The sequence below is a fragment of the Pelobates fuscus genome, chromosome 1 (assembly GCF_036172605.1).
Source record: "Pelobates fuscus isolate aPelFus1 chromosome 1, aPelFus1.pri, whole genome shotgun sequence".
Classification (NCBI taxonomy): Eukaryota; Metazoa; Chordata; class Amphibia; order Anura; family Pelobatidae; genus Pelobates; species Pelobates fuscus.
The window spans coordinates 176,046,534-176,069,456 of NC_086317.1; the positions used below are offsets into that span (position 1 = coordinate 176,046,534).

Here is a 22,923-nt window from a genome sequence, read left to right on the forward strand (position 1 = left end):
TATTAAGTGCCCTATTGTAAGTGATAGCCGTGTTGGGTGATAATGCTTGGTGAGTGAGTGCTCTAGCGTGATTCAAGAGTGTGCTTAATCCAGGATTAGTTCGTGGAACCGTGGTGTCCTGGATGGTTGTAGGTGAGCCGTTGGGAGTGCCTGAGAGAATGCCTGAAATTGAGAACGAGAAAGAGAGTCAGCGGCCGTGTTGTGAATACCCGGGATGTGAAAACAAACTAAGTGAAACTGGCCGGATGCTGCCAACCAGGTCAGCTTGCGACTCAGCCGCATGATGGTCAGGGAAGATGATCGCCCTTTGTTAACGATTTCGCAAGCTGCCGAGTTATCTGAGTAGCATTTTACTGCCTTGCCAGACCAGAGATGACCCCAGGTGTGTGCGGCCGCCACAATGGGATAAATTTCAAATAGTGCTGAGGTCTCTCTGAATCCTGGCAAGGCATCCGTCTCAGTGGGCCAATGGCACCTGAACCAGTGGTTCCCGAAAATGGCTGCAAAACCGGTATTGGCTGCCGCGTCTGTGTGGATGATGGGTGAAGAGGTGGAGAGAGGGGGGATAAACATGGAGATTCCATTCCAGTCCTTCAAAAATTTCCCCCACATAGCTAAGTCAGCCTTGGCGTGGGGGTCCAAAGAAACTGTGCCAGAGTCCGGAACTCCATGCATCAGGCAAAGAAGTCTGGATATGAAAGATCTTCCCTGCGGAATGATGCGCATGGCGAAGTTCAGGGATCTGAGAAGGGACTGAAGTTCCTTCCTAGTGCAAACATCGTTCCGCAGGAACAAGTCTATCTCCCCTCTCAAACGTGCCAGTTTGTCGTGAGGGAGGCTAGCTCTGAGGTTAACAGAGTCCAGTTCTATCCCCAGAAAGGTCAATTTAGTTGTGGGGCCTATAGTTTTGGCTGGGGACAAAGGGACTCCAAGTGTGGCAAATAGTGCAGTAGTGCTTCTGATTGCTGTGGGTGATGGTGACCCTGGCTCTATAAGTAATAAGTCGTCGAGGTAGTGGATAACGGAGTGACACCTGGTGATGTTCAGATGCAGCCAGCATAGCGACTCTGCGAAAATGTCGAACAGTTTGGGGCTGCTACGAGAACCGAAAGTGAGTCGTGTAGAAAAGTAGTATTTCCCACGCCATTTAACACCGTGTAAGTGCCAGAGTGAGGGGTGCATGTGTAGTAATTTAAAAGCGTTTGTAATGTCCGTTTTGCTAAGCCAGGGTCGATTACCAGATGATATGATGGACTGTATGGCGTCGTCGATGGTTACGTACTGAAGTGAAAATTCGTCTGCTGGAATGAGTGCGTTTATGCTTGGAACAAAAGAGGAGTGCGGTGCCGATAATTAGACGTTTTTTTATTAGAATATTTGTGAATAGCAATACCAATGGGGTTAGTGCGTCAGGAGGAGAATGGTGAAGAGGTGAAGGGGCCTATCATGAAACCGTTGGTGATTTCCGAGGCAATGAGGGTGTCTGTGGAGACTGGGTCTAAACGTGCTGACTGGAGATTAGGGCATTCTAGTGTACCTGGGGGAATGGCTACTATACCCGTGAGAAACCCTTTAGTGAACCCTGTGGTGAGATAATCCACCAGATGCCTGCTAGGGTGAGACCTTAGATAAAAAACCAGGTTGTCGATGTTTATGTCGGTTAGTCATTTGTTTGGCGACAACCTGGCTGGGCACATGGTCTTGGTATGTGCCCTGAAACATATGGAGCAGATGTGCAATAATCTACAGGCGCTGAAACTGCAGGAGCCTGCGTTGAAATTATTGCACACCTGCGCCTTCCCTAGAAAGGAAATGGGCCTACCTAGCTTATCCCGAAGACCACCCGCTGATTTGTTGTAGGGGTGAAAGTGGAGTGAGGTGTGAAAGTAGAGTGAGAGGTGGGAGTGGAGGTGGTGGGATCTGCTTCGACGGGACATAAGTCCGCCATGTGGGATGTCGAATTGCATATGGCACAAGCCGGGGGCCTGAGTCCAGCGAAGTGGCGACAGAACAGTTCTGTGTCCATCTGACCCCAGTTCATTTTAATATTGAACTGCTTCAGATGGGTCGCCGCCTTCGCTGACACTGACTTGTGGTAGTCATAGAAAGAGGAGCCCCCATGCTTGATGCCTAGATCCACCACCTTGTGCAGATAAAGGTCTAATTCTTCTCTCCTGTGGGGATACACCGTGCAAATAATGTCGCGGTATATCCCGAAGGCTATCACAAACTGGGGTATCGACAATTTTTTATTAAGCCTGGGATCCCTTGTCTTGAGCACCACAGAAATGTCACCATAGTTGAAAGCCTTGTTCTCAAGTACATCCTGAGAGGCTATGAGCAGAGACACCAGACACACATCCTTCCCGTCTAGGATATCTTTCTTGATAGAGTCAGGGACGGAGTGTGCTGGTGACTCAAATGGTGTAATGGCTGTGCCTGGTGCTGGGGGGGGGGGAGGGGGGAGTATGGGAGGGCATGTTGGTATGTCGGGTACAGCCGTTATAGGGACTGGGGCTACCATGGTAGTACCTGGGGGGGAGATCGCGCTCTCCACCTTAGATAGCCTGCTATTGAGGGTCTGTAGATTGGCCAAGATCTCTGCTAGGGTATCCTGGGTGGCCGTGCTGTAGCTTGGTGGTTGTCCTTGAGAGCTAGTGCCTGGCCTAGGCTCGGGGGCTTGGTGGGTAAGTAGCCTATAGAGTTCAGCCTTTCTGGCTGTGGCCGGAAAGGGGATTCCCCTGAGCCTAAGCTCGGCCGTAATTTTGGGAATAGTCCATGCTCTCAAGGACGTGGGGGTTGAAAGGGTGAGTGATTCGCCTGGAGACTCGGGTCTGGTTGGCGTGAACGGTATCTCTTCTGTCAGTTCTTCGGTTGGAATTGGTTCTTGGGACATTCTAAAAAGGAATTATTATGTGAAGATTATTAGTGAGGGAGTAAGGTAAGTTGGAGGGGTGTGGGGGGTGGAGTATATGGAAGAACTGGACTGTAATGCTGGATGCCGAAGCGAAAAACTTAACTGTTGAATGTTTGGGTAGGTGAGGCCCTGCTAATGCCAAGTGGCGGTGAGAGGCTCTACCTATGATTTGGCTTATGACATAGTTGCCACAGACGTGGTGGCGGGATGTTGGCCTCTCGATGACAGTAAAGAGAGATAAAAACGTGTGGCCGTGACAGGTGAGGTCCTGACTAGAGCCCTATAGTAGGGCATGCGAGGCTTCTAACTATGATTTGGGCGTGGGGCCGTACCTCCGTGTTGAGGTGGGGTGGGGATGGAAGGCCTCGCGGGATTGGATTTCCTAAGAGGGTGAGCCAAGGCATTAGCCTAGACCCTGTAGCCAGTTCGATTGTATACTAAAGGGTATAGTGCGAGGACTGGAGTGGTATGTGGATACTAACCTTGACTGGTCGCAAATGGTCTCTGGAACCTTTTGGTAGTATTTAATGTAGTGAGTCTTGTCTTGTTGTTGTCCTCGAGGAAAAATCCTGGGGATTTAAGACAGATGTTGATGCGTATCGTGGTGGCGTATGATTTGTATTTTGTTAGGGGCGCAACGTGTGATCCTGCGTTGAGGGATCTGGAAGGTTTAGGGTGTGTGAATGGGATGATTTAGATATTTTTAGAGAAGGCTGAATGAGGCCTTGGGTTGGACAATGGACGTATTTGGGAAGGGCGTAAGTACCTGAAGGTATGGCTGAGTACCAGGTCAGGATTTGGTGTTTTTCCAGAGCCTGAAGGCCGTATGACCGTATGTCTGGGTAGAAGATAATAAAGAGTTAACGTACCGTGGGCGTAAGCCTTTGAAAAAGTAGTAATGAAAAATGAGACCACGTGAGGTCTTTGTATGAACAGTTGTAAGTAGAAATAGAGAACTATACCTTGGTTAGATGTACAGAAATTGTGTTAAACGTAGTAGGTTTTAACAGTGTTGAACCGGTGGAAGCCTAGGTTAATACTGGAGCTAAGGATTAACTGTAGAAAATTTTCATAGTTCACAGATGTGATGGTATGTAATAAAAACGTAATAGTTTAAATAAATTTTTAGGCCTAGACCTTGATGACTCAAAGTGATAAAATACCATACCTGTTCCTGTAATAAAAGACCTTGAAATAACAACTTTAGCGCGGAAAAGCGAGAAACCGATGCACTCTGTAAAGCCAAAATATGTGACAGCGTGATTATATGGGAAATGATTAGTACAGATGTTGATGTACCGGGTATTATGTTTAGACAAAGTATTTATTTGTATATGTGACGTATGGCAGTATGTATCATGGTTAAAAAAAGATGAAGTGTTATTAGTTAAATATATGTATAGAAACCGTATGTTTATAATAGTAGTGGATGTTTTAAGGTTAGTAAAATAAATTTAACTGGTTAACATTGATAGAAAATCAAAAGGCTGGTATTTAAACAAGTTAAATATAACCCCAAACTGATGAGAAGGTATCAGTATTAACCGAACAGGGAATATACATAAAAGCAGGTAGAATTCGTGTAAAATAGGCCTAAGTGCATATTGTAGCCTATTTCAAGACAATCTAACCGAATATGTGTTAGAGCATAGTGTTCGTGCTTAAATCATACGAAATACATTGGTCCTGGGTGACCGAACGGAATAAGAGAATACCGGTAATAATATTGTGTATATACTTCATATGCTAATTCGGTAAATTACGTACGAATATGTAAACGAGGTGAGAAAGTGCCGAGCGTTCGTCTGTTTAGGTGTGAACGCTGAATTTGTTCACACCTAAGAGGGAGCCTACCCCCACGTTTTTAGGCCCGAACGGCGGGAAATCGCGGGACACTATTTCCTTCGCCTAACTCACGTGTACATGCCGGTCTCGTGACCGGAAGCCGGGTACCTCGACCGAGGGCCTCGAACGGACGGAGGACTGTTTCAGGACGTCTGACTGCTGGAAACAGGAGTAATTCTGGCGGGAAGCTGGACCGGAAGTGCTGGTTGCTATGGGGACAAGACAATCAGCTGAACGGCAGAGGTGTGTAGGGGCTGGGAGTTTAAGTAGGGGACTTACTCCTCCCACAAATTCAGGCCTTTTAACATATATATATATCCAAATGAAGTCCAAATGAACGGAGAGCACTCCAGGGTCTTTGACTATTATAAAATATAACTTTTAATTCATAATAAAATAAAAGATAACATCAACGTTTCGGCTCACCTCAGGAGCCTTCTTCAGGACACAAACATAACACATAACAGTGCATTATATACATAATGAATAAGTGCTTACCTTCACCATGTGAAATTGGAGCAGTGCCCGCCAAAAACAACGAGGAGAAAGCCGATTAGCTTGCTATGCCGAAAGGAATCAAATCGGCAGTCCTGCTGTGAGCGTTCCACGGTTGCTAAGCAACCAGTGGAACGCACAGCACACTGCCGATCGGCTGCTCGTGAGAGGGATTACCAGAGCAATAAATCTCAGCCAGCACACTAGTGATGCTGCTGAGAAGGGCTCACTGCCACCAATGATACACATGTGAAAAATAAGTGGACACATAAATTAAAAACCGGAGTAAATATACATACTATTGCATAATGCTGTATACAAATGAGAAATCAAGTGGGGAATATATACAGACGGTTGTCTAGCGGAGCCAAAGTGAAGATACATAACATTGTATATTACTGCATATGAATAAAGGACCAAGAGGCAAATATCTCCAGTTATCTAGCTGTATTAGCTTAGAATACCTATGTTTAGTGAAATCATATACACCAAAGACGTGGACATAGTAGCCTTCATGTCTAAAACAATGTAGCAATAGGTATCATTTAGGGAATTGTCAATCATGATGTACTCTGTGACATTAGTAGACAAAAAATATATACAGAGTATCCAAACAGGAAAAAATGCAGTTGCTATAATGTTTAACTGAAAAGCACACACTCTCTAAAGGGTTTCCAGGCTGAAAGGATATGAACCCGAGGTCTATGTAATACCACATAATTTATAGTGGATGAGGTGCTAAAAAGGCACAATAGAAGGAGACCATATCTGTTAGCTTATCAAAAAGATCATAGCGTAGAAACCATCTAATATAAGGCAGTAGTGTGGAATGAAATTCCCCCTAATGTATGTTGCAAATATAGAGGATACTAATCGTTGCAGATTATTAGAGCAACCTAATGTCAAAAAATTAAAGGGATATATCCCTCCTAAAAAAAAAAACAGCGAGATTCCCATCGCTATAGTAATTATAGGTGAAATTAATGGTCTAACCTTATTAATAAAAAAGAAAAAAAAATCTTTTTGAACATAACAGAGTGGTTGAAAAAAAATGTGTATGCTTTAGACTGCAGAACAAGAACTCGTGTTGTTATTCTAGATATTGGTGAAAACATAAAGATACATTAGAGGTAGTATTGTTCAATATCTATAGAAACATAGTGAATTATATTTTCTCATTCAGGCCCTTGGGCCACACTGTATCAAGAGTTCGGATCCAAAATGTCTCTCTTTGTAGGAGTAACTTGCTACGGTCTCCCCCTCGCAGAGAAGGAGGTATATGGTCAATCGCCATGAATTTCAATGATGTAAGAGGATGACCCAATGACAGAAAATGGTTGGCCACTGGTAGTTCTGCTTTATTGTCTCTGTACGCAATTCTGATTTTGGAACGATAGTTCCCAAGTCTTTCGCTCAGTGGTAGGTCCGTTTTCCCTATATAAGATAGACCGCATGGACATTGTAGTTTATAGATAACGTGATCAGATGTACACGTAATTCTGTGGCGTATCTTGTATATTTTGCCACAATGTGGATGTGAGAAGGTTTTACTAGGGGTCATGTGGCTACAAGTAACACAGCTCAAGCACCGAAAACATCCAAAATTTGCTGTTGTAGATTTGGTGGAATAGCAATGCACTGGGTCAATTTTGACCAGAAGATCTCTTAGGTTCTTCCCCCGTCTGTAGCACATCATAGGAGGATTGTGGAATTCATCGGGTAGAGAAGGGTCATTGGCCAGGATCCGCCAATTGGATGTAACCGAGGCTTTTATTTTTGGAGATGCAGTGGTGTAGGTAGTAGGAAACACTAATCTACCCTTGTTCTCAACTTTTGGTTCTCTGTTATTATTGCATCTGTCCCATGCTTGTTGCAATATTTGGTCCTTATAACCTCTATCCTTGAATTTTCTCCACATCTCCAATATTTGTTGTTGAGCCATCTTCGGGTCTGAATTATTCCTAATAACTCGTAGGAATTGAGAATATGGAAGGGACGCCTTCTGATGTTTAGGATGGAAACTTTCCGCGTGCAGTAATGTGTTTCTATCTGTAGGTTTAGTATACAGGCTGTATGTCAACTGCTGACCCTGTTTGCGTATACAGTGGGACCTCTGTTTACAAACGCCTCAGTTAGCATAATTTTCAGTTTACAAATGAAAATCCATTGAAAATAATGCCTTGGTTTACAAATAAATTTCACAATACAAAGCAAGTTTCCCCAGGATGCATTGAACCTGGGAAGTTTATAGCATGCTGGAGCCTGTGGGTAGCACGTGGCGTGGAGTGTGGAGGTGTTGGAGGTGTTAGAGCGGCTTTTGCATGGAGTTTTGGAGCCAATCTGGAAATTGTTTGCAGTTGTTTTGGAACTTTTTGGTGCATTTCTCAAGCTGTAGCTGAGCTTCGTCGTTTGCATGTCTTTTATTGTGTGTTATGCATTGTGGGTTGGTTTCCATGCAAGCTCATTTTGACTTTTTTTCTGACCTCCAGAACGGATGAATTGGTTTTCAATGCATTCCTATGGGAAACTGTGTTTCGGTTTACAAATTTTTCGCAATAAGAAATGTCCCGGAGAACGCATTAAATTTGTAAACCGAGGTCCCACTGTGTGTATATATATATATATATATATATATATATATATATATATACACACACATACACATACACACACACACATATATATATATATATATATATATAAACATATACACACACAGATATTTATATAATTTCACTCTAAGTGTATTTTGCTATAATACACCCGGTAATCTCTGGCAGCCCCCGAGGCATCGCTGTAATACCATTAGAGCTGCTAGAAGTGACCATGATCGCTTCCAGAGCTCTAATTACCCCAGGACGTATCAGGTACGTCCGCGGTCCATAAGGACCGTTTTTGTTGGACGTACTTGATACGTCAGCGGTCGGGAAGGGGTTCATAATTACTTTGTTGGATGTGCTACCACCCTGGTTGCTAAGATAACGAATGACACTCCTTTTCAGACCACAAATAAAGGTCAGGCCTGCCAAATCTTCAAAATCCTCTTATAGAGTAATGCAATTTTAGACCTGTGCCTGTTAGTGTCGTTAATAAACATCTTAATAATTTAAAAATTTAAAAAAAATCAGTGTGGACTGGATCAAATCCCAGCAATGTTGCTGAAGCTCAGTGCGACAGCAATTGCTAAACCTGTCACTACCCTTCAATGAATCCCTGGTGTCAGGATACTTAACCAAACTTTGGAAGACTGCAAAAGTAGTACCTATCCATAAAAGTGGTGAGAATACTTTGGTATCTAACTATCGCCCGATGATATTGCTCCCGGCATTGTCAAAAATCTTGGAAAAATGCGTCCAAACACAACTATGTAAATATTACCAACAAACAAATTATCTGACAGCAGACCAATCAGGCTTTCGTCCAAATCACTCAACTTCGACTGCCCTCTTAAAAGTTTGCAATGACATCCAAATTGGCATGGAACAAGGAGACTTAACTGGAGATATTTTCCTTGATTTTGCCAAGGCCTTTGACACAGTAGACCATGGCATTCTTTTGCAAAAACTTAAAAACTCAGGCTTGGTGATTGTCCGCTAACCTAGTTTTGATCATATGTTTCAGACCGATTGCTATATGTGGCCATTTCTGATGGCGCTTCCCTCTTCCAGTAACGTGCGGTGTTCCCCAATGCTCCATACTCGGCCCCCTGCTATTCACATTATTTATAAATTACCTACCTAACATCTGCAAATCCTCAACTGTACACATGTATGCAGACGACACTGTAATATACGCTAGTAAACCCAATTTACTGCAGCTTGAGGCTGTGCTCCAAAACCAATTCACAGAGGTAGAAAGGTGGATAACCTTCCTAAACACTGACAAAACAGTTACAATGATCTTTGGAACTGTACCTAAATTACGTAAACTACAAAGTCAACAACTATGTATCAGAACAAATTCAAATAGCACACTGACATCAGTCTGTTCTTTCAAAGATCTTGAAAACAAGAGAAATCTCAATGTATCCATCCTGGAAAAATATTTTATAAATAAATAAATTTACTTTTTGCTGCATTTCATGAGTACAGCAGTTGCCGAATATGTATACTTTGCCAGATGTGTGGGGAATTTACGGGATCTAAATAGAGATATACCCCAATTCTGACATGCTTTTTGCTTGCTTTCCATGTAAGCTATTTGGTGAAGTGGAATGTTGAATACTCAACTAGTTCTTCTTTACAGGTAAACTATAATGCCAGGAAAACAAAGTTGTTATAGTGCCCCCTATGTCAAGCCCCCCTCCCCCCATGATGCAAAGGGGATTAAAAATCCCTTCTGTGACTTACCCGGGTCCAGCGCCGGCATCCCTTGGCGCTCGTTTGGGCTATGCCTCCGCTCCTCGGCTGACGTCAGCTGGCAGGAGGACCTAATGCGCATGGCTGGCTGGTAGACAGCCACTAGAGGTGGAGTTAACCCACAAAGGTAATTATCGCAGTTTATTAAAATCTGCAATAATTACCTTTGCAGGATTAACGGACTTAAAGGAATACATACCCAGACCACTTCAATGAGCTGAAGTGGTCTGGGTGCCTATAGTATCTCTTTCAGTGAACGTTTTTTGGCGCTTAACATATCCTTTTAAGTATACATTTTTTATATATGCACATTATCACATCAAGAGAGCTCAGCAAGAGAGACACTTTAAAGGTTTATATAATAATGATACACATTTATTTTTGTATTGTGAAAATTATTTGTTCATTATACTTAATGTCTTTTCTAATTTTATTGAATTTAAATATATACCTTCTTGATACAAAACAAAAGACAGGATTCTTCTACATGTATGCACACATTAAGATCTTAAGAATAAAGAAAATACCTTAAGAACCGCAAGCAGTGAGCCAAGTTGTTCCGTATCCATTATCATAATTTTGCTTCCATTTAAAATAGACTGAATTCCTTTTAAAGCATTTTGTAGCAGCTGGAAAGAAATAGAACGTATTAAACGATATATAAAACCAGTATGTTTGCTTGTTATATGGACACATCATCTGATAGAGCTTTTTATTATAATGAAATAATGGAATAAGCTTCAAACTGGTAACCAATTTAAAATAAATAGCTTGTGAGTCAGCCTTTGGTAATTTATTCAATTAGGTAAAGAAGAAGACAATAAAATATAGAAAAAACACAGCCATTTTGTCTCAAATAGTAGAGTTTAAGTTGTTTCTGCCAAATAAATGTTGAGAGATCTCTGAATATATCTTCTCATCTGAGTTGTGAGTGACTAAGCTTTTTCATATATAGGTTATATGCATACAATGCAAACATGCAAAGCAATGTAAAAAGGAGATATTTTGTTTAAAAGCAATGTGCTTTTGCGACAATGTTTTTACAGTACTTTACCTCAACGCACTACCCTTTTTTTTTTCCAATCACTTCATTACAAGCAAAAAAATGCATTCATACTTCTTTTACTAGTTTTACGGTTTATCCCAGGGAATGGTCACAGCTAAAACCAAGATAGACTACAGAAAAACAGCAAATGAGCAATGGGGGAAAACTAAAGGACATTGCAATCTATCAAAAATAAATAAATAAATAAATAAAACACACCAATGCCATTCAGAGACAATGGAATAATATGCATCAGTAGCAGGAGCTACTTTTTTGCTGTAAAAGACTTTACGCTATAAAAAGATAGCCAAACTGAAAACAAACCAATTTCAAAAGCCGTTGCACTTACAGGAGCCCAAAATGTGAAGTTCACTGTCAATTTCTGAAAACCATAGCCAGATCACTAGCAAAGACTGGTTCAACTTTGCTTATTATACATTTCATGACACATTCATCTCCCCATATCTCCCCAGTCTTGCAAAGATTGTGCTTCCTCTGGTACATTCACTAAAGCAATGCTAGAACACTCTCTCTGTCTAGTAAACACTTTGTTAAAGATAGAAACGCTCAACTAACAGCTACTGCCTGTGACTGTAGCCAACACGAATATCAGGGATTTGCACACAGCTGATATTGAGTTTACCACTTAATTTGAACGATCCCTTAAATATTATCATACATAAATTTGAATAGATGTGCTTATTTATTGTGCACTTAAAAACAGAAGGGCATTTGCATTCCAAACAAACTGTATTCAATCGCATAAAGAACTGCCTTCAAGGGACACTAAAGGCACCGAGGCCACTTCAGGTAATTGAAGTGGTCTGGGTGCAATGTCCCTTTTGCAGTTAGTGCTGCAATGTTAAACATCGAGAGAAACTACTCTGTTGCAGTTCTAAGTCTGTCTTCCAGGCAGCCACAAGAGGGCTTCCTGGATCGAAACGGACCTTTGGTCCAGTATCTGACGCTGGACGTCCTCACACTCTGCAGGAGAACATCCAGCGTCAGATTTTTTTTCCCCATAGGAAAGCATTCATTCACTGCTTTCCTATGGGGAGGCCTAATGCGCACGCAACATTTGCCACGCATGCGCATTAGTGCCCACTTGTCGAGGGACGTCGTAGGGGGCGAAGCTTTGACCAACGTCCCTCGGCGCTGGGATAAGGTAAGTAAATAAAGGCTTTTTAACCCTTTATTTATCGGGGGGAGGGGGGGGAGACGGACTTGAGGGAGGGTGGAGTCAGGGAGGCAATATTAACAGGAATACAGCTTTGTATTCGTGGCACTATATTATAGCTTTAACAGTTCTACTTACTGTACAAACTGCAATTTCATCAAATACAGTCGTGTTGGACATCTGAAGTACATTTAGAAAAGTTTGAAAACATGTAGTACGGTAAGGTTCATCCAAATAAGGTTGTCCAGGTACACTAAAATAAACACAAAGTACTAAAGTCAGATTTTGAAAAATCATGCATTAATTTAAAGCAAACCAGACAAGACTGAACAACATCAGTTATATAAACCAGTTGCTCCTCTGCATAGCAGTAATTAAAAGTACTTAAGTCCCCAGACTGATCAATGAGCTACATGCAGCGCTGCACTAAAAAATAACCCTTCAAATCCAATCAGAACATCATGTCTGAGTGATTGTGCTCGGACACCGTGTTTCCTGGATGCAGGCTGCTGAAAGAAGACTATCAAGGTCTGAATAGACCCTGACAAGGTCTCCCAATTACAATAATCACATTGTAATATGCTGCGAAAACAGACTCCATTCATTATTACATAGAATGTAGCAATTAAAACAGCCAGTAGATGGCAGTCACAGAGCACTCTACTGTTTTAACTTGGAAACCTATCTGCTGATATCTAAACTGATATTAGTAGTGTGTTTGCTTTTGGTTAGTGTAATGGGTAGTGGAGGGATTAGGGCTAGATTTAGGGGGTATGGCAAGGGTTAATGCGGTTTAGGGTTAGAATAGTGTTAAGGTCAGGGGAGGTATACAATTTGTGTAAGTGTAAGCATAAGGGTGGGGTTGATAAAGGGTTAACATTAACTACCAAAAATGTATTTAGATCCTTGACATATGAGGCATTTCGAATCAGAACTGATACAGAAATCTAATTTGAGTTTGTTTTTTAGTTGCACTGGATGTGTAGAAATTATTATTCGTAAAAATGTGAAAAAAAAAATGCATTTCTTTTACATTTGTTTTCCCATTTTTAAACTTTTTATTTGCACTAAATGTTGTGTTAGGTTTCCAGTATCAGGACCATTCTGGGTCTGAATTGCAATATCCAGACATTGTATAATTCCATAAACCATATCCAATCAAAATCACCCCATACAGTAGCAAATAGTTTTACCACTTTTGGTGCAAGGCCATACAGAATTAATGTGATAAAAAGTTGTATTCCTAACACTATAGTGCCCTCTGATCCACCTCCTCCCTCGCGCCCCATCCACCCTCCACATAGCACAAAAAGATTAAAAAAAAAAAAAAAAAAACTTTATTTACTCACCCGATTTATTTACTCAGTGCAGATTTCCCTCGGCTCTTTGCCTCCACTGACAACATGAGATGGGGCAGATCCAAGGCGCAGAAAGCTCCAGCGCGTCCTACAGGCCAACTAGGCAGCCTCCTAGGGCGCTGCTTAAAGGGGGGCGCCGACAAGAGCTTTACTGATCTGCTTGTTTAGCCGCCCCTCTATGTTTTAATAATTCTACAAATCGTGCCGCCAGCCATGTTAGCGGGCGCTAGGGACACTTACATGTCTGCTGACTAGCACCTAGTGTAACACTAGTCCGGCTGCATCCACTTCAGCCAGGCCCCCCAGAATCACTCCCATTTCTGCGAGTGAGCTTAAATTCTTCGCTACCGCCCCTTGCCCTGTACGTGGGGACAAGTGGGTGGGGTATAGCAGGGGCGGGGCTGACACCCATTGGAAGTGGCGGCCAGGCGCAAAGAAGCGGCAAGGAACATATGACATGCAGTCAAATATTAAGAAAGGTAAGTGGGTCAATGGGGATCCGTATTTGTGAACAATTTGTGTATGTCAGTCTGGGTCGGCGTGTGCCTGCGTGGATCAGCGTGTGTCAGTGTATGTGTCTGCATGGGCCAGTCTGCATGCGTCAATGTGTGCGCGTGGGTCAGTCTGCATGAGTGTGTGTGGAGCAAATGGAGTTGCAACATTTTTTTTGCCTAGGGCGGCAAAAATCCTTGTACAGGCCCTGACAAGGACACTACACTCAGACCACTTCACCTAGCCTATAGTGTCCCTTAAGTAAATAACTCAGATGGAGTGGGACAGGATAACATTGGAAGATAAAGTAGAAATTGATGGCACTAATAAAAAATAAATTAATATAGATAAGGAGGGGAGAGAGATGAAAAGAGAGAGGGATGAAGATGAAGCATATATACATTTCCAATGTTACAATTCTAAAGGGAGAAGGTATTGGAAGTTAGAGGAATGGAAGGTTGTGGTCATGGTTGTAGTTCCATTAGGTGGGAAACTGATTTCAAGGTACAGTGAACAAACTACCCTTTAATTTAAAGGTAAAAACACTTTTTCAATCAAATTATTATTGCTTACAGAATATGAATTGTGAATGTTAAAGAATATGCTTACCTGATGCATAGATTAGCCATGCTGTGTACAGAAGCTCTCCATAATTCAGGTTCTGACTTACTTGGATTACATAACACCACCAGGATTCCATCTTTACCCAATAAATCAGGAAGATACTATGAGAAAGTAAAAAGATTTGTTGGGTTTATATTGCACAAAAATGTTAGAGGACTTAAGCAAGCTTCCATCAAAAATACTTTGGGAGCAGGAACACATATATTACAACCAACAACAGAGAATATGTGAACTCTGAGGTAAAAGCTCAGAGAGACCTCTATAGCTTGCTTAGTCCCTGCTGAGGAACACAAGTGGATCCCATGATAATGTGATCCCAACACAAACACGCAAGTGACTTCCTTAATCTTGGAACACACCAGAGCACTTTGAGTTGCAATTAGCAACTGGTGGAACACTACAATACACAGCAACAGATTGGCTCAAGGGATTCTGAGGTGGTCCTTGATGGATTTATAACGCAGAAAGAATGTTCTACACAGACGCTTTGATTCCCCTAATGAAGTCTGGAATTGGGCAAAACGAGTAGGGCTAAGAGAGACACACTATGTTTCTATTTTTTTTTGGCACTGTTCCTGTTTTCCGGTGACCTTGAACCATCTCTCAGATTGGGTGAAGTGTGATACTTTACTTCATTATTATTTTTGTGATTGCAACTTTTAATAAAAAAATTTTTTTTTAAAAATTTAAGTAATGTGTTTGTTTCTCATTTTTCACTATATGCAATAACTTTAGGGAAAAAAGAAGATAGAAGGTTCTGCTAATTTTTGCCAACAATCAATTTTGAGTTTGTGAGTGCATTATATCCCCAGCTCTTTCACATGGGTATGCTTTGTTGTGACATTATTATAACTTAAGTTCTCTCAATTTGTAATAAATTACTACACTATATATTTAAGTATGCATCTACGATACTGGATTGCAGAAATTAAAAAGTGAGCTTATACTGTACACATTGTTTGCTTATGCTTTCAAAGAGAGTTTTCACTTTAAAATAATTTTCTGCACTTTTGGGTTAAAGAGATGCTACTTAACCAATAAAGCACTTCAGCTTCCTAGAGTGCTTTATGTGTGAAGAATGTGTCTTTTTTCGTTTAACAAAAAGTGCACACTGAAATAGAAACTGGCACTTTTATAAATTAACTTTTTTATACCCCCTTCCTGTCAGACAACCGGTCCAGTTACTTCCTGGTTTGTTTATCTCAGTGGAACTAAATTCAAGAGGCAGGTGTTTGCTCAAAGCATCTGCCTTGCAAAGACTTATTATTGAGGTGCATTGGGAAGTATGACATTTGGCTGGCTTGCAAAGGCTTTAGATAAGAGATCTGGTGCATTTTGCAAACTGCATTTAGACATACCTTCAATGAAAAACAATACATAATTAAATGTATACATAATATTAATTTTTATTTAGGCATTTGAGCATCCCTTTAACTAAAAGCATTATGGTTGGTCCCAAAAGGGGTTGAACATCTTACCTGCCGACAGTTATGTCCATTATTATAGACTAAAGCTGCCAAAGCATGCAGGATATCAACATGTGTCCAAGTACTACAGTGTTTCAAAGCAGAGATGGAAAATGCAAGAAGAAAATCCAAATTCTTCTCATCAACGACAACCTGTGAATATAAACAAGACACATGAATGGTTGTTTGTCGGGGTACTGTCACTCTTCTGAAAATGTCACCATTGAAAAAAACAAAAAAACAAAACAATATTGAAAATACTGTATAACTTATGTTAACCTTTTTTATGTAATGTTATATTTTTTTCTTTTCCTTTTTATATAAAATTTAGCATGTTACATCACAGTTCAGTTCAGTTCTGGCAAAGACAGGGCAGACATTGCAAAAGAGGAGAAGAAATAGAAACATTGCTTAATTTCTCATATTTTCTATATACTTTCTCTATACGAACTTTGTGACTAACTTTGTGACATTTTTATCATGAATTGAAATATTCCCAATCTCCAAGACCTGAATAGCTTCTAGAATGCATGGATAGAAGCAAGACAGAACCACTAAATCAGACATAGATGTTAACAATATTTCCCATTTTCAATAGATCTAGAAAGTCTGTAAACCATGCCCTTCTCAGATGATGAGATGTACTGCAATGACAGTGGCTTAAACTTGATAAAAAAAAAAAAAAAAAAAGACGTGGAAAAAAGCCTAAACTTTTTTTTAACCCTTCCAATAGCTTCATCTATGCAGTCTGGAAAGTTTTAATTAGGTCTCTTTCATTAACTTATGCTTTTTCATTTGGGAGGAATCTAAAACAATGCCTTGAAAAATGATTACTGGAATGGGGTTAAACTGGTATTTTTCATTTTTTGCGTTCCATGATTTTGTAAAATGGCTGTAACTCCTGTTTTTTTGTAGAAGGTCTGCTGACCTTGTACCAAGTGCAATACAGTACAATTCAGTTCACTCTGGCTGGAGCGGTCAGTGTTATACTTACTACCTGCAGCTGTATAGAAATTTACAATACATGAAATCGGTAAGTGGAAAAGTTTATCAGACAACACAAGGATGTGGAATTTATATCACCGATGTCCGGGACATGCAGTTCAGGCGCCGAGCTAGTAGTCCTTCTATTGTTTAAGCAGTGCTAGAAAGTGTTGATGCCTTGGAAGGACCGTCTGCCTTTGCCTAGAGCCGGCTGGAGCTGCAGTACACTGCCAGGCATAAGAAGGTGCAACTCAGAGCTTATGGCATCATATCCTGACGGCTGGCAGTCTTGTGTATGGAGTGAAGGGGATAGCTGCAGACTGCCTGCTGGAACATGAAGACCAATACGGCATAGTACATACAGGCAGCGCACACTCACTCACACTACATACAGGCAGGCAGCACACATAACGTACTTACAACACACGCACATATTGCATACTTGCAACAAACACATGCAGAGCAAGAAAAGCTTGACGATTACAGGATCACAGCAGCTTCACTGAACCCTAGGGAAATGATCCTATCCAGCTCTCCCAAAGCCAGGAAGGCTGTGTGGACGTTAATTACACAAGTGCTCAAAAAATCCCAGGTGCCAGGTCACGATGGTGACTATGAATTATTATTATAAAAAATAATAATGTGTGAGTGAATTTCTAAGTGTGTCTGTCAGTCAGTGAGTGTGTCTCTAAAGGTGATCGACCATACCATAGGAAAGGTATTTTACTCACGTTTTACTCACAGCTGGCGCTGCCTCCATGGCTGAGATAATCTTGATTATCTCAGCCAATACAATGCTTTCCCATAGGCTATTGTTCATGCATGGCAAAACACTGCACTGCGCCAAGCAGCATCTCCTCGTAGAAATCAATCAATGCATCTCTATGGAGAAGATTCAGTACCTCCATGCAGAGTAGAGAGGCTGAATATAACTAGGAAGCACCTCTAGTGGCAGTCTTAGTGAATTGTATTTTTGTCACCGAAAATAAAGCTTTATAATTTTCAAGCCATAGAAACATAGAATGTGACGGCAGATAAGAACCATTTGGCCCATATACTATGCCCAATTTTCTAAATACTTTCATTAATCCCTGGCCTTATCTTATAGTTAGGATAGCATTATGCCTATCCCATGCATGTTTAAACTCCCTCACTGTGTTAACCTCTACCACTTCAGCTGGAACCACTACCTTCTCAGTAAAGAAATCCTTCCTGATATTTTTAAACCTTTGTCCCTCTAATTTAAGACTATGTCCTCTTGTTGTGGTAGGTTTTCTTCTTTTAAATATAGTCTCCTCCTTTACTGTGTTGATTCCCTTTATGTATTTAAATGTTTCTATCATATGCCCCCTGTCTCGTCTTTCCTCCAAGCTATGCATGTTAAGTTCCTCTAATCTTTCCTTGTAAGTTTTATCCTGCAATCCATGAACCAGTTTAGTAGCCCTTCTCTGAACTCTCTCTAAAGTATCAATATCTTTCTAGAGATAAGGACTCCAGTACTGCCTACAATACTCCAAGTGAGGTCTCACCAGTGTTCTGTACAACGGCATGCTTCAAAAGAAAGGATAAGGGCACCCCAAAGGTTCAATTTCAGATTGAATTTCTGAAATTGAACCCTTGGAGTGCCCTTAACCTTTCTTTTGAAGTATTACATGTGGGATTTGGTGCTGAACCCGGATCTGGTTGCACCCAGGTTCTAAGGTTGGAAGATTGAGTGCAGTTCCTGTGTTACATTGAGAATTCATGTGCAATGGCATGAGCACTTCCCTCTTTATACTGCTAATACCTCTCCCTATACAACCAAGCATTCTGCTAGCATTTCCTGCTGCTCTCTTACATTGTATGCCACCTTTAAGTCATCTGAAATAATTACTTCTAAATCCCTTTCCTGCTGCTGCATTATGTGCAGGCAGCACATACACACAAAAAAACATTACATGCAGACAGCACACAAACATACACTACATACAGGAAGCACAGATACACTACATACAAGCAGCACACACACACACACTACATATAGGCAGCACACACACACACACACTACATATACGCTGTATGCACACACACACATTAAATACAGACAGCACACAACGCACACAATATATACACATACAGGCAGCACACAACGCACACAGTATATACATACAGGGAGTGCAGAATTATTAGGCAAGTTGTATTTTTGAGGATTAATTTTATTATTGAACAACAACCATGTTCTCAATGAACCCAAAAAACTCATTAATATCAAAGCTGAATATTTTTGGAAGTAGTTTTTAGTTTGTTTTTAGTTATAGCTATTTTAGGGGGATATCTGTGTGTGCAGGTGACTATTACTGTGCATAATTATTAGGCAACTTAACAAAAAACAAATATATACCCATTTCAATTATTTATTTTTACCAGTGAAACCAATATAACATCTCAACATTCACAAATATACATTTCTGACATTCAAAAACATAACAAAAACAAATCAGTGACCAATATAGCCACCTTTCTTTGCAAGGACACTCAAAAGCCTGCCATCCATGGATTCTGTCAGTGTTTTGATGTGTTCACCATCAACATTGCGTGCAGCAGCAACCACAGCCTCCCAGACACTGTTCAGAGAGGTGTACTGTTTTCCTTCCTTGTAAATCTCACATTTGATGATGGACCACAGGTTCTCAATGGGGTTCAGATCAGGTGAACAAAGAGGCCATGTCATTAGATTTTCTTCTTTTATACCCTTTCTTGCCAGCCACGCTGTGGAGTACTTGGACGCGTGTGATGGAGCATTGTCCTGCATGAAAATCATGTTTTTCTTGAAGGATGCAGACTTCTTCCTGTACCACTGCTTGAAGAAGGTGTCTTCCAGAAACTGGGAGTTGAGCTTGACTCCATCCTCAACCCAAAAAGGCCCCACAAGCTCATCTTTGATGATACCAGCCAAAACCAGTACTCCACCTCCACCTTGCTGGCGTCTGAGTCGGACTGGAGCTCTCTGCCCTTTACCAATCCATCCATCTGGCCCATCAAGACTCACTCTCATTTCATCAGTCCATAAAACCTTAGAAAAATCAGTCTTGAGATATTTCTTGGCCCAGTCTTGACGTTTCAGCTTATGTGTCTTGTTCAGTGGTGGTCGTCTTTCAGCCTTTCTTACCTTGGCCATGTCTCTGAGTATTGCACACCTTGTGCTTTTGGGCACTCCAGTGATGTTGCAGCTCTGAAATATGGCCAAACTGGTGGCAAGTGGCATCTTGGCAGCTGCACGCTTGAGTTTTCTCAGTTCTTGCGACCCTGTTGACTATTTTGAATGAAACGCTTGATTGTTCGATGATCACGCTTCAGAAGCTTTGCAATTTTAAGAGAGCTGCATCCCTCTGCAAGATATCTCACTATTTTTGACTTTTCTGAGCCTGTCAAGTCCTTCTTTTGACCCATTTTGCCAAAGGAAAGGAAGTTGCCTAATAATTATGCACACCTGATATAGGGTGTTGATGTCATTAGACCACACCCCTTCTCATTACAGAGATGCACATCACCTAATATGCTTAATTGGTAGTAGGCTGTCGAGCCTATACAGCTTGGAGTAAGACAACATGCATAAATGATGAGGCAGGAATGATGATGTGGTCAAAATACTCATTTGCCTAATAATTCTGCACACAGTGTACAGGCAACGCACACAGTATATACATTCAGGCAACACACACAGTATATACATTCAGGCAACACCCACAGTATATCCATACAGGCAGCACCTCCCTGGCCAAGATCCTTCATAGTGAAGAATTGGGAGACTGTGCGCATGACCGGCAAATTGCTGCGCTACACCAGTCAAATGCTGCTTTAGGATCACAAGTTGATTGAGAATCAAGTCTGACTTGGTTCTCACAGAGAAAGACCTCTAGTGGCAGTCAGGAACACAGCCACTAGAGTTGTGTTTAACCCTGCAATGGAAATATTGCAGTTTCTACGAAACTGAAATGTTTTACATTGCAGTGTTCAAACTGAAAGGGCATTACACCCAGACCACATCATTAAGTGGTCTGAGTAGCTTTAGGGGTCCTTTAAATAGGCCAGGAATTTACACCATTTATGAACATATCTGACATCATTATACAGGTCTGCAATTTATGTACAAGATTGTGGCAAACCCTTTTTACCCGAGTTTGCCACGAGCTCCTGGAGAAGCCTGCTTGCCAGCCTCCTGCCCACAGACTATGGGCCCTGCAGGGAAACCTGTAAAAGATTACCGAACTTGACCGACTGTTAGCACTGATTTCCCTCGAACGGTTTTGGGCATAGGACCATGTGCACGGTCGGTCAAAACTATGACTTCCAGGAAATTTTTGAACCCCTGAACCGATCTGGGTGATCAGGGGATGTAACTTTTATGGGGTTTTATGTGTTTTTAAGGTACTTTTTGGGGTTTCATAAAATGTTATGATTTTCTGTGCTTGGAGATAATTGGGTTAGATTAGCACAGTTCCTGATTCAATTATCTCCCAAGCACAGGGGAGGGATTCTATTGTTTGTGTATGGGAGTGTCTCACTGTATGACTGTTTTTATTGGTTTATTCACTTTGTGTCCCTGTGCCCAACAAGGTACACCTGGGTGTCACCATTGTTGGGAAACTTGCATTAAAGACCAGTGTGCCTCCATTAAAATTCTATTCCAGCTTACACTCCAAAACTGTGTCTGCTGTTCCAGCTTGCAGGGGATTCAACGGGGAAAGTCCTTGTAAGGACTAGAGCTAATTCCCCATTCAGCTCCAGGAAGGAGCGGTTCCAGGGCCCCAGTCAAGTCACGGCGACTGTGGGCAGAAGTGCTGCGGTTTGTCCCCTGTTCCAGCTAGGAAGCGGTCCTTGGCGGAGGTACCCAGTCGGGGTACAGGGAACTCCGTTACAAGGATTTCATTTTTATATATAGATTTCCTAGTATAATGTGCCATTGTATTTGTTACTCTCTACACCACTGCTCTTGGATCAAAATCAAATATCTAAACACATTGTTTATCCATTGTTACAAATTTACAACCAAACATGATTTATTTATATAAATGCCAGTAAAATATAAATACATTTTAATTAACTTCAAACATTATACTGTACCTGAAGTCTGTTGAGTAAATACTGTGTAAGCTGGCACACTTTGCTCACTAGGTGCTCCTGGCTAAGCTGAACTAGACGGCAAGCTTGAGTCAATAATGCACATACTTCCTGCAACAAACATAAAAAGCATATTAAATGCCATACATGTTAACATTTACAACTGAGGCATTAATGAATACGCAAACATAAATGAAACATAACACATTTACCCTTGCTCAAAATGTTTAAAGGATTACTCCAAGCACCTTTGTCACTTCAGTGATTTGAAGATTTTATAATACTTTGAGTTTGTATGTGGAGTGTTTTGCTAAAAGCATTGGGCAATAGAGATTAAATTAAAGAAAAAAACCTCAGGTGCTTCAGACAGAACAAAATGCCAAACGCTCCTGAAGCCAGAGAGGGCCAGGTGAGTATTGTAGGGCATAACCTAAGTATATATACAAAAAAAAAAGAAAGAAATTGAAGATACAATCTCAAACAGTGGGACCAAACCTCAAACCAAATCGTATCAAGTGATTTATCTTTGCAGTACTAACAGACAAGAAAAGGTAATTGTAAGTAAACATTAAATTAAATCTTTATTGAGTTAAAAAAAAACTCTACATCACAGCAAACAACAAAGAAACTAACATAGTTAGTTCACCTGTTTCCAGCGCCGGGAGCCTCGTGAAGCCGCACCACCTATTACGTCAAAATGACGAAATAGGCAGGCACGAGCAGGGAGCAATCAGATGCTTCCACATGCGCACATACTTCATAGGGCGGCATTCATGCCGCCCTATGAAGTCCTGAGCGCACTACCGCGCGGTGTGCTCGGCCGCGAGCTGAGCTGACTGACAGCTCAGCTCGCGGTCTTTGCCCGCCCCCTCTCCTCTGCTGATAGGCAGGAGAGAGAAGGTGCGCACAACAGTGCCTTCTCTCTACTGCACACGTCAGACGTATTTTAATACGTCTGACGTGTACAAGGTCTTTTTAGGGCCATGCATGATAGGAAGTCCCTCTGGTGGCCGTCTGAAAATACAGTGTTTCCATTAGATTGCCTGCAGGGAGCTATAGATC

The 22,923-nt window shown here is 41.4% G+C and overlaps 1 protein-coding gene across 1 annotated transcript in view; it reads right to left on the reverse strand.

Annotated features, from left to right (window-relative positions):
• The window catches only part of HEATR6 (HEAT repeat containing 6), a 58,981-nt gene that overhangs the window by 30,574 nt on the left and 5,484 nt on the right, over positions 1–22,923 (reverse strand). The window contains exons 2-6 of the mRNA XM_063444399.1: positions 21,865–21,972; positions 15,790–15,930; positions 14,297–14,412; positions 11,976–12,090; positions 10,143–10,244 (exon numbers count right to left, since the gene is read on the reverse strand). Of these exons, the coding sequence (XP_063300469.1) occupies positions 10,143–10,244; positions 11,976–12,090; positions 14,297–14,412; positions 15,790–15,930; positions 21,865–21,972 (582 nt within the window). The remainder of the gene's footprint in view (positions 1–10,142; positions 10,245–11,975; positions 12,091–14,296; positions 14,413–15,789; positions 15,931–21,864; positions 21,973–22,923) is intronic.